Source organism: Tasmannia lanceolata, unplaced genomic scaffold (genome assembly GCF_043159265.1).
Source record: "Tasmannia lanceolata isolate RefF3 unplaced genomic scaffold, GAP_Taslan_0.1 ptg000037l, whole genome shotgun sequence".
Taxonomy (NCBI): domain Eukaryota; kingdom Viridiplantae; phylum Streptophyta; class Magnoliopsida; order Canellales; family Winteraceae; genus Tasmannia; species Tasmannia lanceolata.
This window is the reverse complement of record NW_027518714.1, coordinates 60,176,421-60,196,122: the sequence shown is the minus strand read 5'-3', so window position 1 is coordinate 60,196,122 and position 19,702 is coordinate 60,176,421. Positions and strand designations below refer to the sequence as shown.

The 19,702-nt window shown below is 38.2% G+C and overlaps 1 protein-coding gene across 1 annotated transcript; it reads right to left on the bottom strand.

Annotated features, from left to right (window-relative positions):
- Positions 1 to 12,568: 12,568 nt before the first annotated feature.
- Positions 12,569 to 16,905, bottom strand: LOC143860789 (galacturonosyltransferase 8-like). Its single transcript, XM_077371604.1, has 4 exons — positions 16,654 to 16,905; positions 15,613 to 16,154; positions 14,812 to 15,520; positions 12,569 to 13,183 (listed from the first exon to the last, which is right to left on the bottom strand). The coding sequence occupies exons 1-4, from the start codon at positions 16,834 to 16,836 to the stop codon at positions 12,908 to 12,910; spliced, it is 1,710 nt and encodes a 569-aa protein (XP_077227719.1). The 5' UTR covers positions 16,837 to 16,905; the 3' UTR covers positions 12,569 to 12,907.
- Between the last annotated feature and the right edge of the window lie 2,797 nt (positions 16,906 to 19,702).

Below are 19,702 nucleotides of genomic sequence, written 5' to 3'. Positions count from 1 at the left end.
AGCATCTTACATACAGAAACATTTTACTATTCAAATGTCCACAAATCTGCCCATTTTTCCCTCCACTGTTGGATGGGTTAGGATGATCCTATGGGGCTAATTTTTTGTGGACACCCTATCTAGGTAAGGGCGTTTCAAATGAATGGTTCTGATCACCCAAAAAATGTGGGCCCCCACTGTTTTAACCCGACCGAGTAGATAAGCTTATCCAATCGACCGAGTACGCTCACCTTTCCCTATATATATATATATATATATATATATATATATATATATATATATATATATATATATATAGAGAGAGAGAGAGAGAGAGAGAGAGAGAGAGAGAGAGAGAGAGAGAGAGAGTTCCTGCTAACGTTAGCAGCTAGCGTTAGCGTAAAACAAGGGTGTGTAACAAAAATCAGCTTCATTGGATCATCATAGGATGTCCATTTGTGGGGGTGAAAATAGACAAATACTGTTTGTCCACCAATCTGCCCATTTTTTCACCCCACAAATGGACACCCTAAGATGATCCAATGGAGCTGATTTTTTGTGGACACCCTATCCATAAAAGAGCCTTCCAAATGAATGCTTTGAATCCCTCCAACAATGTGGGCCCACCTTGTTTTACGCTAACGTTAGCAGGAACCCTTTCCTCATATATATATATATATATATATATATATATATATATATATATATATATATGAGAAAACGGTTCCTACACATATGTGTAGAGAGTTCTCTACACACTAGCTTAAAATACAGTGGGGGCCGACATTGTTTGGGTGATCCAAGCCATCCATTTTAAAGGCCCTCACATAGATAGGGTGTCTACAAAAAATCAGATTCATAGGATCATCCCAACCCTACGATTTGTGGAGGTAAAATGGATGTCTTTAAACCTTCACAAATTAGTCCATTTTTTGCCTTCACAGTTCGAATGGTTAAGATGATCCTATGGATCTGATTTTTTGTGGACACCCTATCTATGTGAGGGCCTTAAAAATGAATGGTTTGGATCACCCAAATAATGTGGCCCCCACTGTATTTTAAGCCAGTGTGTAGATAACTTATCTACACATATGTGTAGGAACCGTTCTCTCTATATATATATATATATATATATATATATGAGGAAAGTGTCTCTAGTCTCTCCCCTAGATAAGCTTATCTACTCCTCCCTTTAAAAAAACACAGTGGGCCCACGCTGTTTGGATGATCCAAAGCATTCATTTGATAGGTCCTAACATAGATAGGGTGTGCCCAAAAAATGGCACCACAAAACGAAGTTCTAGGATGACCCCTTGGTGCTGACTTTTTGGGCACACCCTATCTATGTTAGGACCTATCCAATGAATGATTTGGATCATCCAAACAGCGTGGGCCCACTGTGTTTTTTTAAAGGGAGGAGTAGATAAGCTTATCTAGGGGAGAGACTAGAGACACTTTCCTCTCTCTCTCTCTCTCTCTCTCTCTCTCTCTCTCTATATATATATATATATATATACGGAAAAGTGTTGGTACTCGGTCTTGTAGCTAAGCTTATCTACTCGGTCGAGTTAAATACAGTGGGGGCCCACATTGTTTGGGTGAGACAAACCATTCATTTGAAAGTCCCTTACCTAGATAGGGTGTCTACAAAAAATCAGACCCATAGGATGCTCCTAACCCATCTAACAGTGGATTGAAAAATGGGCATATTTGTGGACAAACTGTCTGTCCATTTTTTCCCATTTTCCCTCCACTATTGGATGGGTTAGGATCATCCTATGGGTCTAATTTTTTGTGGACACCCTATCTAGGTAAGGGACTTTCAAATGAATGGTTTGGATCACCCAAATAATGTGGGCCCCCTCTGTATTTAACCCGACCGAGTAGATAAGCTTAGCTACAAGACCGAGTAGCAACACTTTTCTGATATATATATATATATATATATGAGAAAACGGTTCCTACACATATGTGTAGAGAGTTCTCTACACACTAGCTTAAAATACAGTGGGGGCCCACATTGTTTGGGTGATCCAAGCCATCCATTTTAAAGGCCCTCACATAGATAGGGTGTCTACAAAAAATCAGATCCATAGGATCATCCCAACCCTACGATTTGTGGAGGTAAAATGGATGTCTTTAAACCTTTACAAATTAGTCCATTTTTTGCCTCAACAGTTCGAATGGTTAGGATGATCCTCTGGATCTGATTTTTTGTAGACGTCCATTTTAAACCTCCACAAATCAACACTTACCATGATCCTATAAAGACGATTTCTTAGGTACACCCTATCTATGTTAGGTCCTATAGAATCAATATCTAACACAACCCAACCAACATAGGCAGCCACCCTATTTAAAAACTCTACCTCAGAAATTCTATGAGCTAGCTCAGAAACCATTTACTAATATATATGTGTGTCTTTTACACTCTACTAGTGGCCGTGGCCTAGAAATGTATTCACCATTTTGATCTATCTTGCAGCTTCCCTTGGGCCGCAACAGAGAGCTTTTTAACACTCATCATCTGGGATTTGCAGCATTCATCACCACGCTGTATATGTGATCATGAGGTCTGTTAGAATTTCCTCACTTGCATTTTAAATTTAGCTGTCTACAATCAGGAATCCCTAGTGTGCACCCGAATGCAATTTGGTTGTGCATCCATATGCTCGTTTTCTTAGTTCATTTTACTTTTTCAGTAAACTTTTTGGCCATGTTGGAAACCAGGGATTTTTTTTCTTCTATGGAATATTAGTTTATAATGTGGGGAGAGAGGTGTAGGTTGGGGAAGTTGAAACTTGAGAGGGCATGAGTGATTACAGGGTGAGAAAGGGTTAGAAAACAAGGAAAAAATAAATCATATTTTGAGTATAGTTTCATCCTATTGTTTTTCAGCCTTTCCTCTCCCTGTCCGATCTCTCCCTCTCACCATTCCTCGCCATTGAGTAAACTAATATTCCATAGAAAAAGATTGATGATTTTCAACATCTCATCTCCTTGTTTCCCTTGAAATTTCCTCTTTTCTTTGGGACAGGAACCTGTGACATGCTTGTCATGGATAGATACTTCTAAGTACATAGCTACTGGTTCCACTGAGGGTAAAGTACGAGTGTGGGACAGCCTATCTGGGAAGTGTGTAAAGATATTTAGTGGGCATTACAATATCATATCGTCCCTGGCCATCTCTGCCAATGGCCAGTTTCTTGTCTCTGTTTCAATGGATGGAACTGCACGAGTTTTTGAAATTGCAGAGTTTCGGTAGGCGGCTATCAACTTAATCACCCTTTTCTTTTGGTTCGTAGCTCTTATATTTTTGGGCTTTTGAACAATTTTGGATTTGTAAGCATCTTTGATGCTAAATCCCTTCTAGTAGGTAGCTCAACCTCCATAGGTGCTTTCTATAGAAAAATTTTAAGTTTGGAGAGCAGATTGCTCCAATTCGTTCTTTCTTGGTACTTGAACCATTGTTTAAAAACTCCGAGTCAGCCATTGACATGGTCTTGTCAACTTGGTTCTGGCTCTATCAACTTAATGAAAAGCCCCTTTCACTTTCTCAAGTAGATAAAAAACTCTTCACATCATATTCATTGAATTGCCTGAGTTGACTTGTTTTACCTTGGCCGAGTTCTTGTCCGAGCACGCTTTTCTTTAACACTGCTTGATGGACCCTCTTTTACACTGTTTTCAAACTAAAAACCTAGATTCTAAAATCCACGTATCCAAACGGCTATATATTTCAAAAGAATATAAAATTAGGATTATATTGAGCAAAAAACGGGTTTAAACCTACGCCACAGGCATTTTTGTCAAAAGAAAAATCATTAATGTCTAATTTGTAGTTGGTTATTTCAAACTCCAACACCGCTTACCTGTTAATACGCTTATAATGAGTGAGAAATCCCATAAATCGTATTTCATCTTGTTCGGTAACAAGGCCCCCGAAATTTCTACAATTCGCGTTAAAGAAATGCAAAATAATGAGATTTTCCAAAGCGACTATGATCAGCTTCGGAATATTCTTATTGTTTCTGCCCGCATAAATAGAGAATCCCAAAAATCGTTATCGAGCACACCCTTTAGGTTCCATGAGATTTACTTCAAAATTTAATTCATGAATTCTCAAGTGGTAATTCTAAACAGACTGCTTATTACACAGAGTTAGTACTAGTAATTATGAAGCATTGACACTGATGAGAATTAATCAGTCAAGTCACTCGATAGCGATGGTATCAACTACTATTTATTTAGGAACTGCGTATTGAGTAAAGAGAAAGAAGAAGGAAAGACCATGTGTGAACAAAACAATAACGAATTCAAGATCATTTTCATAAAGCATCAGCCTGGACTATACAAAGAGCCTGGATCAAGTTAACCTGATTACCCTGTATATACTAGTCTCTGATCCAATAACTGGTTCACACATGGAAAACAAACTAAAATAAACAAGATCTAGTTCAAATAGCAATATGGTTCACAAATTAAAATATGAGCATGTAGAACCATCACTATTGTATGATTGTAACTATGCATTCACTGACCACGACAGTATCACACACTTAAGTCCATGATTGTAACTATGAGTGTAACTTGAATGCCGAGCACCATATAAAAATTCAGGGATATGATATTTTCACACCCCCTCGCCCCCTCCCCCATTACTTGCACACTCCCCTTATAATGTGATTTGACATAAAGTTGCCCACTTTTCACGTCAAATATGGTTATAAGGGAGCGCGCAAGTAACGCAGAGGGGTGAAAATATCGTCACCCTAAAATCATCTCTATAGGATCCTATCCAACTGATTGATAGACGTACGACACTATTTATAAATTATAAACCTCTGGAGATCGGAGAGTTAGGATCAACCTATGGATAGGATTTTCATGGAAAAGCCTATTTACGCTGGCCCAACAAATGAACAATTGAATGTTATAGGTAGGAGTTTTATATGCTGCCAGAGTGTGAAGTCTATTATTTTTCAAAAAGTACAGTCGGGCACACTTCAAAGGATGATCAAAACCATGCATTTTTGCACCCCACTTATCATCTCCAAACCCCACTTATCATCTCCACAGGATGATCCAACCCTCTAACTTGTACAAGGACTGTACATTTGTACATTATAGAAACCTCGATAGATCCAAAAGTTAGGATCATCCTATGGAGATGATCTGCGGGGTATAACCTATCAACATTGTGACCCAACAAATGAATGGTTTGGATCATCCCTTGAAGTGGGCCGCACTGTACCTTTCAAAAGATATTGGACTTCATGCTTCAGGATCATATAAAATCAACGTCTTTTAGATCTTTGAACTCATTGTAATTTTTTTAAACATTCCTGCTCTTGGGTGGGCCCATTGCATATTAAAACAACTTAAAAAATCAGAAAAGTTAAAAGACACTAGGAGAGTATTTGAAAAAGCTGTTTCCGAACTACGTTGGCTTGATCATCTTCTATGGGGTACATAGGCATATTGGGATTTTTTATCCTAAGTCCAGTCAAACCTTTGTAAAAAATATTTTAAACCTTTTAAACAAACAATTTTAAAGCTTTTTAAAAAAAGATATTTCTCTAGAGTTAGGAGTCTGTCCTAGATGTTTAGAGAGTTTTATAGTTAGGAATTTGTCCTAGAGTTAGGAGCTTGTCCTAGAGTTATGAGAGTCATAGAGTTAGGAGCCTATGTGCGGTCAGTTTGGCACATAGTCAAACTGATGGCTAGAATATGATTCACTTAAATAGCCTATCTTTCCTTAGGATACAGCCTAGTCTCACATAGGATGTAGGGCCCACCTGCATTAGTTTATGGCTAAACTTACATATAGTTAGGACATATAGGAAGTCCTAAAAATTCACAATCTACTTCAATTTAACTAATCATTCAATAAACTTTAAAAACAAGTCAAGTCTAAGTGGTATAATCTAGTTTAGTGGTCTAAGCACAATAGGCATCATAGCTTAGAATAGGCCACCGAACTAAGATGATCTTGATTTCAAAAAGAGGCTTGGATACGTAGGCAGCCTGGAGGACGGTCATCCAAGTCCAGATCATATTGTTACACATTTTTTAATGTTTTAGAGTTTTAGGGATCTGTGGTCTGGTACTTGTCATTATTTAATGCATATGTACATGTTAGTGTGTTTACTTGTCTTGAGTGTTTATAATACCTCTTGTATAGGAGCATGATAGTGTGTTTACATCTTACATACTCACACATATTGGCTGTAGTTTCACCTGCTCTTTTACTTTGATTATATGCTTAGTGGTAGCTTTACTTGTCTTATTTGCTTTGATCATATCTTTAGCTGTAGCATATTTACCTCTTTACTGCTTTGTTTACCAGCTTACTCACATGCTTAGCTCTAGCATTTATTTACTTGCTCATTTCATTTATCTGCTTAACTGTAACTATTTCCTGCTTACTTTATCTTATCATTATACCTACTTATTTATGTGTTTATCTGCTTAGCTGTAGCTGTGCATGTGATTGTTTACTGCTTTCTTAGATGTGATGAGTTAGGATTAGATGTGATGTGTGGAGATTGAGGATTGTCTGATATTGGATTAGCTCTAGTCTTCTACGCCTCCCTGAGAGACGGTGGATACTAGTGTTCTTTCCAATGTCAGATGATACTGATATCATCCCTCCTTAGGCATGTATGTTTTTGTTTTCTTTTGTATGATATTGCCCATCCCCAGGACATGCATGCTTAGGTAGACGTCTTCTCAGGGATGCCTGTTCCCATTTCACATGATTTTTGCCCAAAATTTTTCTAAAATAATAAAAATGGCATAAGAGACCGAGTGCGCTCGAGCGAGTGGGGTGCCTAACACCTTCCGTACTCGTAACCAGGCACGAGCCTGTTTATCTCTGGTTATCCGTTGCAACAGAGTATATTTTATGGGTTCCAGGGCCTACTTCCCTGGATGACGACTCTTCTTCGTTTTTAAGTACGTCTTGGTTCCGGGTTTCTACTCCAAATCAAGAGGTATCACACTCGCCATGACTCATGTTGTGAGGGCACCTTTATTTTGATAGAACCTAAGTGGAGCTCTCCTTCTCATGTAGAGATCGAAGGATGAGAGGGGATCCGTCCCCCACTATCCTGGATCGTGGGTCCACAGCGTGGTGACAGATTTGCTCTGATTTGGAGGGTTACCGGGGGTCCACAACGCGTAGAAACGGACTTACCATGAAGAGCTACCGCGTAGAAATGGACTTACCCTGAAGAGCTACCGTGTAGTGACGGATTTGCTCTGATTTTGAGGGTTACCGCGTAGAAACGGACTTACCCTGAAGAGCTATTGCGTGGTGACGGATTTGCTCTGATTTGGAGGGTTACCATGTAGAAACGGACTTGCCCTGGAGAGCTACCGAATGGTGATGGATTCACTATGATTCGAAGGGTTACTGCATAGAAACGAACTTACCCTGGAGAGTTGCCACGTGGTGACGGATTTGCCTGATTTGGATTGCCTAAGCGGGCTTCCATAGTCTGGAAACTCTAGGCAGATGCTCTCAGGGAGACTTTGGTTGTATTGTGATGCCTCAGGGGACTCACTTTGGCTGGGATGTCTCACGGGAATCACACTGGTTTAGATGTCATCAAAGTAATTTTTGAATGACTCCGTTGGGGATTGATTATCCTTGTGCTTAGTGAATCTGGGAACGCATATTTTCTATTGAAAACTGAACGCGAACGACTCTCTAGGGATGCGGATGTTTGCAATGATAGGATCTGACAGGTCCTGATTGGTTGATTGGGAAGGGGATCCTTGACACGGGATCTGAGGGATTTTTCGATTTGATCGGTGAAGTATCTTTGCTGATGACTTGATCTTTGATGATCAGGTTATCTACAAAGGCTTCATAAAGTGGGGGCGAGCCCCTTGACTCTCTCTTTGAGAGATATTTGGTTGTCCAAGAACTTCTTGGAAAGAACTTGTCGTCTTGACACTGGTGGGGAAGACCGTGAGAGCTAACAGAGCTAGTAAGGTCCTTTGATTGCCTTAAGTCGGCCGAGAGTTAATCGGAGTTGGTTCTACTAGAGGGGATCTGACTATGTCGGGGAGTCAATGTTCTACCGACTGCGAGAAGAATTGACTCTGAAGGGGATGGTAAACATCCGCTAACGGCCTCGAAATTGTTCGTGTTCGACCGAGCTTTGATAAATCCTTTAACAGCAGGATTGCACAAGCGAGGGTTCTGTAGACACCCCCATTTTGCTCCACTATAGCCAACAAAGGCTTTCTTTAGTTCTCCTCATTTCAGAGTCTGTTCCATGTGTTTGCTTGTCACTTTTCATCGTTTTTCATCAATTATATTCCATTTCCATTCATTTTCTCTAGGGGTATTTTCCATGAAAAATTATGACTCCAAAGGCTTACTGTTTCGGTCAATCTGAGTAGGGAACTACTAATTTCGAAAATTTCAGTTTCTAGTGGGTCCAGACATTGTTTGCAATGGAGAGTTACATTTTCAATGAAATCTAGCTATGGGAGAGGACCCGCTTTAAAAAAAATCAAGTATTGGACCTACTTGGGCTTCGTTCAATGAGTGGAAACCACCATTCGATAATCACATGTGGAGCCCACTGATTTTCTAGGAATTAAATTATTTCATGAAGTTCGACCATGGTAGTGGACATACAATGATTTATTATATCAATTTGCATAGTGCTATAAGTGAAAATTTCAATATTGGCCTAATTTTGAGGTTGCATGTGTGAACCACACATGTAGGCAACCACCTGTGTGGCTCCAACATGTGATGGTCGGCCACCTTAAGCTCTCGCCTCCAAGGTGATGACTACTCCCATTGCAATCTCAACCATTTCCGCCACCAGCGCGAGAGATATTTGCAGAGGAAGCTGATGACACTAAGCATCATCACACTTACTGAAATTTTCCTGTTCAGGAGAAAGAAGCATTCACAAGAACAAGCTGAAAGAAATTCTAATCATTCGATAGGTGAGTCCTACCGTTGTCAATCCAGTCTCTGTAAAAATTATGATCCAACAGGTGATAACCATCTACTTTAAACTGTTTTCTTTCCTTCAACTTGGCTATTACCCAGCACCTGATTGGAGATTAACATTGTCAGGTAAGAATCTGTACTAGAACTCGGGTCATCGTTCATCTACCATCGAGCCTGAGGTGCAAGAGATGAACGATCTAGATTCATCCAGCCTACTCTGATGGACCCACAAACAGTGATAGGCTAGCTGGCCTAATATGGTGTGGGCAAGCCGCACTGGTTCATCCATTCCTCGAAATTGATGTCTTTGTTTTCTTTCCCTGAATAGTTACCAAACTCAACCTTAGATTAAGTTCTCAAACCTTTCTCATTCTCATTTTCTAGTTGGTTTTTTTTTTTTTCCTTCTTTGCATGGATAAAAAGCAAAGAAATGCTTCTGAGTCGTTGAAGAAAACAACCTTGGTTTTACAGTAAAAATCATACTTACCTAATTGGGATTTGCTAGCGTCCATCGCATTGTTGAAGAACACAACCTTGGTTTTACAGTAAAAATCATACTAACGTAATTGGAATTTGCTAGCGTCCATCGCAGAAGGCATTTTGCAGAGCGTCTGTTGCATTAGAGAGCAGCACCTCAGATGAATTAAACGAATAGGACAAAATCCGAGCCTATGTGGCTGCTCCCTACCACCATATTTCAAGGATAAGAATGCTCGGGCAAAAGAAATGATGTGTTGGAAGATCAATAGCAGAAGCTAAAAGATGTATCCCCAAAATTGGAGCCTCTTCAAAAGACTAATACAGGATCAACAACCATGCTCGGACAAGAACTCGCCCAAGGTAAAACGGAGTCAACATAGGCAATTCAATGAATGATGTGAAGAGTTTTTTATCTACTCAAGCTAGTCAAAGGAGCTTTTGATTAACTTATAGGGCAAAAACCAAGTTGACTAGACCATGTCAGTGACTGACTCAGGGAGTTTTTAAACAATGATTCAAGTATCAAAGAAAGAAAGATTTATCTGCTCCCCAAACTTAAAATCCTCTAGAGAAAGCACCTATGGGAGCTTGAGCTACCTACTAGAAGGGTTTTAGCATCAGAGATATTGACAAATCCGGAGTTGTTCAAATGCCCAAAAATATAAGAATCATGAACCAAAAGAAAATTAAAGATATCTTTGGCGAGGAACTCGACAACTCAACAAGATATAGAAGTCTTTAATGGATTTCTACATCAGTAACCATAACAAGCAGAAAAGTGTAGCCATGACTTGTAATTAACTAAAGCCACAAAGACTAACTGGCCGTTTGGATACGTGGATTTTAGAATCCGGGATTTCTTCAAAATTGGAGATGGGAGACAAAAGAAGACGCAAACCAGACGTCGTTTACTGATTTCTGGCCCTTCTTTCCGTCAGCAAGAGAATAGCAAATCATCCCATGTTTCCAGGTTTTTAGGAATCTCAGGATGCGGGAGAGATTTCTAAAACCTGGATTTCTTACTTAAAATCCAAGAAATGTTGTCAGGACAGCATACAGCAGCTTGATAATGAACTCTCCCTCTTTTACACCGTTTTCAAACCAAAACCTGGATTCTAAAATCAGCGTAGCCAAACGGCCCCTAAGTGAATTAGGTATCATGTATCAAATCATCGAAAACTAATCTCGTGAATACATGTTACAGATTTTAGCAAGTTGAATCTTAAGCGAAGATTCTGTCATGTTCAAATAGTTGATCATTATAAAATAGCCCTCATGAGAAAAAGAGAGAAAACAAATTCACTCATTTGAATGTTTAATTTTGAAGGAAATAAACTAAAAAAGGCCCACAAAATGTAAGGTACCCCTTTGTGGATTCATTGCATACGAACTCAATCTAAAAATAGAAAGAAAGAAAGAAAACCATTAAAAAAAACAGCCCTCATGATCCCTATGAGACAATATGAATAGTGGATGATATTGATGTCATACTGATGAAAGCTCCTTCAAATCCAAATGATTAATGGATGAAATAATTAAAGCATTCAAATCTTTGTAATCACATACATGGATAGCATCCTCACCTTCAGTAGAGATTCGGTTTCACACTTCTAGCACCATCAAGCTCTTTAGAAACACGTCAAGAGATATGAACGGTACACTATCAGCAAAAAAAAAGAAAGGAATCTCTACTAGTAAATCAAGTGACTTGAACAAAGGCTTAGAAATGACCAAATTCAGGTCAAAGATACACACTAAATTAGCCACAAGTTCCCAAATCAAATCATGAAATGCCCCAACTCCAACATTTCTAGGAGGTTCAAACTACTTCTAGTACTCATATAAGAACCTTGCATAGCATTAAAAGAAAGAGTCTTATCAATAATATGAGAGAAACATATCAGAAGAATAGTCTCAATGAAGAACTAATGAAGAAAAAATACACCTACATACACTAGCTCTTCTTACTAAAGAAAACCCAAAATTATCGAGACTAACACAGCTTGTCCCTTAAGTATAATGATGCTCAAAGGAGGTATTTGAGGATCAGAAAGGGGGTCATAGCATCACTTAAGGTCATTCTCAAATTCCAAGTTCATATCTCTAACAAAAAGTTACTCCAAACAAACTCAAAATGCCTAAATGGATAACTTTATTCCTTAAAGATACAAAGGGCCTTTCCACAAACAATTGGGATTAACTTCTCACCAAGGAATTCCTATAGAGAAAACACCATGTTGAGCCAATTGATGAGATGAGGGACTATACTATCATAAGAGATTTTGGTGGCCTTGAGACAAGACAACATGATGGCAACTACATGTACAAGGAACTCAAATCGCACATCATCTATGACAAATCGTGCAAATTTGGAGGTGCACCTTTTCACTTTGGCATTTATCCTTTTGTGTTTTGTCTCATCTCAGTATTGGGAGGTTTTCTCCCTTTTAATATATTCTTCAACATTAAAAAAAAAATCCTTTGTGTGAATGATCTTCATAATATTGCACTTTTTTTTTTATTGGCTTAATATATTTGTACCTCTTTCTTAATCAAACCCTAGAATTTGAATCTTGAATTGCCACTTCATAATGAATACTCATGGCTCATTGGCTGAACCAGATACAACAGCAAGAACATCTTTTAAATTTTAACTTAAATCGATAATCTTTTCAACTGGTTTAAGATTTTTGAACAAAAACAAAACAAAAAAATTTACTCCATTGAATACATAATCCAATCCTGAGTCAACTTGTACCTGATACTGGAATAAACATGTCATCAAGATGAAAAAGCATATTACTAACCACAACCATGCAGATGAGGAAAAAAAAAGAAAAAAACAACCACCATGGAGATGAAAATTGCCTGTGAATCATTTTATAATTGACAGAAAAGGCTCATAGGTAGAGAGACGTCACCATGATACACAATCGGCTTATACTTTTTTCCTGGAAAGCATTCTGTGAATTGGTTAGAGTTAACCAACATAATGTACAGGCAATCAGAAGATGATAAAGCATTTTCAAGAACAAAGGCATTTTAGATGTAACAACTAATATAAGGAACATAGGTGTTGTCACTGGAACCATAAATACAAACAGATGAGTGAAAAATGCAGAACAATTTATCAAATACGTAGTGTCATTTATCAATAATTTCAGTTGAAGTTCCGAAAATCTGTATCCATATGTAAGGCCAATAAACCGGTAGAGGCAAACCATGCTATATGCCAAACTTGGACCCAAGGATCCCTTCAAGACTAAACTAAATGCTAGACATATACAAAAAAAGACACGATACTCTAAGACAAAATGTGAAGGAAATTTACAATTGGACACAGCATGTAAATATATTGGAATTCGTTTAAATAATTGAAAAAGATATCATAAAATGATTACTGGCCGCTGACGTTTATGCTTCTCTAAATGCAAACAGAGGCTTGAACTGTGTGATTATTATCCTCTAGAGACCAAAATTGCACTGCTGGACAAATTCCATTTCATAGTCAACATACTTCGTCCAAAGAGGTCGAAACTGGTCCATGGCAATATCAAGCCATGGTTTCATATTTCCATTGAAATGAACAACTGCAGCATTCCGAATCTCATCCACACTTATGCTTGGATTATAACCCAGTCCAAGCACATGCCATGATTTGTCCAAAGGCTTTGTTGTGGAGTAAAATGTGATAAGACCCGGCGGCAGGGTTCCCAATTTCCACAAGGTCCTATTCTCATTCTGCAATATTATCAGCACCTTTAATTTGTTAGAATGTCAAAGATGACGTAACAAATGGGATAATAAAAAGCATTACTAAGAAGCATCTAATAAAGAAATTTCCTATAGCATACATTGCAATTTCCACAAGGTCCACATTCTGAAATACTGTAATTTACTTGATTCATAAGATGGTAGGACATTTACTATTCAATAAAAAAGATGGTAGGACAAAAACAACAATAAAAAACATGCCCATAGTACTAAGGCACTAACTAAAAAAGGGGAGGCCCAGTGCGCGAGGCTCCAGCCATTGCGGGGTCTGGAGAGGGCTAGATGTACGCAGCCTTACCCCTGCTTTGCAGAGAGGCTGTTTCCGTGACTCGAACCCGTGACCGCCGGGTCACAATGGAGCAACCTTACCGTTGCGCCAAGGCTCGCCCTCTGATTATGTTTTGACACTAACTAATGCCAACTATAAACAATAGTAAGGCACTAACTAATGCCAACAAAATATTTTGAATTTTTACACTCATGTAAGCATGCATTGTGTTCAACTCTGTTTATGTTAGACAGGAGCATTGTTTATAGTTATCAGTAAGTGGGTTTGTCATTTTTTTTTTTTGTGTGGAAATGGAAGTGGGTTTATCAGTAACCTGTGACCACCAGGTCACAATGGAGCAACCTTACTGCTGCGCCAAGACTTGCCCTCTGTTTATGTTTTGACACTAACTAATGCAAACTATAAACAATAGTAAGGCACTAACTAATGCCAACAAAATAGTTTTGAATTTTTACACTCATGTAAGCATGCATTGTGTTCAACTCTGTTTATGTTAGACAGGAGCATTGTTTATAGTTATCAGTAAGAGGGTTTGTCATAATTTTTTTTCTTTTGGAAATGGAAGTGGGTTTATCAGTAAGTGGCACTAACTAATGCTAACAAAATAGATTTTGATTTTTACACTCACGTAAGCATGCATTGTGTTCATCTATGTTTATGTTTGACGCAAATATTTTCTATATTAATCGGTAAGCAGGTTTCAATTCCACACTGATGTCACTTCATCTGCCCCTTGCACCTTTAGAATTCTAAGAGGGACTTAAGCTCATGTTCTTCAACTCATTCCTTTCTAATCTGAGAAAATCTCACATGCACCAGTTTGAGTTTGGTGTAGAACTGGAGCCATTGGATCAAATTTGTTTCCCATGATCCCAGGACCATAATGATCTACAACTGCAACTATGGTTTACAATTGCAAAGCAATGGCGTCCCATGAATCCAATGGCTCAAACACACTGGATTCAGTTAAGGACACAAATTTTTCCACCAACATGTTTAGCAAACGCCTAATTCAATTAAAATATGGCTTTGAATTGCAGAGATTTTCTGGAAAAGTTTGAAAAGGACAAACTTTTCCAGATTTTCTTGCTTTTTCATTGTTTGATCACACATGAAAAAAAATTAACTTGAACCGGCATGGTTCAAGTTTTTTTAGAGGGACCTTCAATTTATGATGATATTGTTCTAAGTAAACCATAACCATATCATTTCCATCTAAACTGGAAAGGAAAATTTTCCCCTCCAGTCCAAACAGGGCCTTAGCTAATGAATTCTCCTAAAGAAGTTGTATAGGGCTCAATCTTACCAGGTTTTGCCAGTAATGATACTGCTCTGTACACTTCTCCTTCCTCCATGCATCAAGATCAAAGAAATTCATTCCATATGCCCACCCACATGCCTTTGGATTGAACTTCTGTCTGATAAGAGGGTGCGAGAAATTCATATACTGAGCATAGCGATGGAATGAACCAAAACACGTCTCGACTGCCCCATTAACCTTCCCATCCATATCAATCTTCCACAACCCCGTAAGATCCTTCTGAACAACGACATCATCATCAAGAAACAAAATTCGATGCAATTTCGGATACATCTCTGGCAAATAAAACCTCAGATGATTGAGCATCGACAAATACTTTGGGTTCCTAAACTTCATGTTTGTCGTATCCTTTGTTGCGTTCTCAAGCTTATTCTCGAAATAAAACCTCTGGAGATTCGCAGATTCGAGCTGCCGCAGCACAGGAACATATGACGAATTCAAGAACTTGTAATCTTCCACCGCCTTCACCTCAACATGAGCTCCATTGTAATCCCTCATCTTAAACATGACCTGCATTGCGCCGAGATTCATCTTATCAGTGACTACATGGAAGACGTGCTTCCGTGGATCTTTCGCATTCTTCACCGCCGAATTCACCACTACAGAAGCAGCGATCACATTATCTGAGAAGATTGCATAATGGTAGAGTTTTGGATCCTCCAATTCCGGTGGCAACGATCCATCCTCCGAGTACCTGTAAGCATACAATTTTTTTATTTTTTTTTCAAAATGCCTAATTCAAACATCAAAATTCGAAATTTTACAAAATTTACTAGTTTTCAGTACCAATCAGGATGGGCGATATGTTCCTCCATAAGTCTCATCGCGAGGCAATGCAAGCTTTTAGGGATTGATTTAGCGGCGATCAAGCTCGAGAAAGCCCCCTGCTTTTTGGCTTTGGTCAGCTGTTCATTCACAGAAAATATCGTGTCTTTGAGCTTCTGGATCTTGAGCTGATTGTCGAACGATTCCTTCGCCTCAGAGATTAGCTGTCGTGTGAACTTGATCCGTTCCTTCACCTCCTTCTCGAACTTCCGCACTGTGGATTCATCTATTGAAGAGTCGTCTAGGTCTAAGAGAGTGCGGTACGAGGGTTTTGACATCAGATCGGAGTAATTCCGAGCGAGATCTGCAAAGATCCGGACCTGCTTGGAGTTCTCAAGCTTGAGTTTTCGAGCATAGGCGGCATAGGCACTGACAAGAGCCTTGTGATCGTTGGCCTGCTTAGAGATCTGGTCGAATCGAGCTTTCAGAGGATCGGATTTAAGAGCGAGGACGGATCGCCGGGCACCGTTGGAGGATCGGCCATCAGAACCAGAGAAGAAGCCCTAATTCACCAGAAAATGAAGAAAGCGAGAAAATTGAGAAATCCAGTAGTAATTACAGAGAAAAAAGGAGAGATAAAGCGAGAAAATTGAGAGATCCAGTTGGAATTACAGAGAAAAAAAAGGAGAAAGCAAGAAAATTGAGAAATCCAGTCGTAATTACATAGAAAAAAAAGGAGAAAGCACGAAAATTGAGAAATCCAGTTGGAATTGCAGAGAAAAAGGAGAGAGAAAGCGAGAAAATTGAGAAATCAGTCGTAATTACAGAGAAAAAATGAGAGAGAAAGCGAGAAAATTGAGAGATTCAGTCGTAACTACATAGAAAAAGTAGAAAGCGAGAAAATTGAGAGATTCATTCGTAATTACAGAGAAAAAAAAGAGAGCGAGACGAGACATTGAACTTACTTACAGAGAAAACGAAGAGAGAAATGGAGGAAATTGAGAAATCCAGTCATAATTACAGAGAAAAAAGGAGAGCGAGAAGAAGAAACATTGAACTTACCGAGTCGAGATCTGTTGCTGTTGTTACAGTTGTTGTAGGGTTTAAGGCGATGAAGAAGAAAAGAGTACCGAGAGAGAGGAACATGGAGATGAAAACGAAGAGCTTGTAATAGGAAAAAAAGCTTCGAAATCTGCCATTTCTTTCTGAAATGAGAGATGGATCGCTTCTAGTCAGAATCGCCATTTGGAGATCGCGTAGATCTAGTTCTTCTTCAGGAAGAAGGGTTTTATATATAGAGGTTTGGAATGGAGAGGAGATTTGATGAGGAGGCGTAGTTTATTTGGCTTACGTGGAGAAGTCGTTTTCTAGCTTTCCTATCATCTCCGCCAAATCCGGAAATGATCAGTAATACGTGAGTCCCATGGAGAAAAAATAGCAATCAGAAGAGGTGATTAAAGAAGTGATAAATTCGCTCCCACAGTACGATAATTCGCACCACTGTAAAGGACAGTCCACGGCAGACCAATTTAATATTTAGAGGGTCAGAGGCAACACCTATTTAATAGGAGGGTTAGGATCTAACTATGGAAATGATTTTTGAGGCACAACCTATTTAGCCTGTGGCCCATCTAATGGACGGTTTGGATCATCCTATGGTGTGGGTCATACCGTACTTTTAATAAAGTGAGGAGTCCCCTCATCAAAATACAATAGTGTTTATAACATTTCCCTACATGTAATTCTCAATGATATGTTCCTATTTCGATAGGGTTTGTCCCACCAACTCAAATCAAAACCATACATCGGCAGTTGCTATAAATATAAAGATTTTATGCATATAATATTTAGGGGTATCTCAAGAGGCCATAAATCTTTATTAAGAAATAGAAATATAATTTATGTGAAAATCCTAAGTTTAGGCCATATTGGCAGCCATGAAAGTTTTTTCCATGGAATATTGGTATATCAAGTGGTGGGAGATGGGCAATGAGTGTGGGAGAGGAAGACATGAAAGAGCATGAGCGACGAGATGATGAGAAGTGACTGAAAATAGGAAAACTAAGGGCACGTTCAGATGCTAGGAATTCTTTTTCAAGATAAATCGGCAGTTTTTAGGCTGATCAAGTTCCTAAAAATCAGAAAACCAAACCCAGGATCCTGTTTTTAGCCGCATTTCATCACGGAAGACAACCGATCCTGGATTTGGAATCTGATTTGCTAATCTCCACTTGAAAACTACCGATTTATCATGAAAAGGAATTACTAGCAGCCAAACGTGCCCTAAAACTCTATTCAAAATTGAGTTTTTGTTTTCCTTAGTTTTCTGCCGCTTCTCATCATCTCCTCAATTTCTCTACCTAATATTCTCTAATACCTTACATAAATGGACAACCAGGAATATTAATTACTAGAGCCCCAACTGTATTGTTAAATTATTTGAATTAATGCCGGCTTCTAAATACAATTTGATTATATACCGACAAGCTGCAAGTGCCATCAAAGGGACTACAAAAATAGGGTTCTTTATTTGTTTCGTGTGCGAAGAGATAATAAGCCTCTTTTATTTTGTAAACACTTCATATCACTTTCATAACTCTTAAAATATTTTAATTTTTTTATGTACAATTTAGTTCCTGAAATAGTGAAATATGATGGAGAATGGATGAATCATGGGTTATTATTATAGACTAGTAAAAATGCACGTGCGTTGCACGTGGGACCCAAATATCAGTTCAAATAGTGCAATCAATTTCCCGTCAGAATAATCACAAATTAAGTTTTATAAGGCTCGTTTGGATGATCAAAGGTTTGTTTTTGGCATGAAATGGCCCACATAATGTGATTATTGAACTTCATAAAAGGAATTCAAGCAGAATGCAAATATAATCCAAAGAAATTCTCAGATCATACATTGCATATTTCAGACTAAGAATATAACAAACAATGCTTTAAGAAATGAAAAAAAAAAAGAATTTCAATCTATAGAGGGTTATAGGTTGATCCAAACTGTCCATGTGATGGAACACAACATCAATCGATTGTGTCCATAAAATCATTTCCATAGGTTGATCCTAGCCCTCCAATCGATAGAGGTTTTCATAATTGTTGTTCCGCTTAAGGTGTCCGGAATCCGTCAATATTTTACAAGTGTCCTGCATGAGTAATATGAAGTACTTCTTTCGTCATTGTCATATGTCTTTACCTCTTCTTAATACTTTTTTTCCATAATTGTCATAGAGAGGTACCTCGTGTCGGTACTTTTCATATGTTAGATTATGATTTTACCGCAAAGAAAGTAGGTAATATCACAACGTCTTATGCAAGAGAATAAGCATAATACACTTGGGATATAGATGGAATTTTTGCCAAAGGGTGAAAGAAAATAACGAAAGATTTTGTCTTCATATATGTAGATGTAGATTAGGATTTTACCCAAAAAAAAGTAAGCAAGAGAATAAGCATAAAACACTTGGGATATAGATGGAATTTTTGCCAATGGGTAGAAGAAAATAACACAAGATTTTGCCTTTTATATATGTAGATGTAGATTACGATTTTACCCTAGAGAAAGTAGGTAATATCATAACGTTTTATTGAAGAGAATAGGCATAATACAACTGGGATATAAACAGAATTTTTGGCAAAGGGTGGAACACATTAACCCATCATTTTGCGTTTATATATAGTAGTTAGATTAGATTATTTTAGAAGTTGATGAAATATTTTAAAATGTTGGCTGTATTCAAACTAGTTTTTCTATAATGTTCAATCAACACGATGATGCCTTTTAAAACCATTTTTTCACTCATCACTTTTTTTTATTACTCGTGATTTTCATTTTACGTTTTTATTTGTCTTTTTATTGAGCTAGAGACATTTTATTTTTGTCTTTTCCACTTGGCTTTGTTTTTTTTCCATCAATTAACTAATTAACTATGGTTGTGACTTGTGAGTACAAAATGCAGAGAAATATCTAGATATTTTATGCAAGAGTCCAAGTGGCTGAGATCAGTCCCATTTTTCGGTCCCACAAGGGAAACATCCAAGTGTAATTGAGACTGTTGATCTTGTAAAACATCATGGAGTGACCCACACTAAATGGCATCTC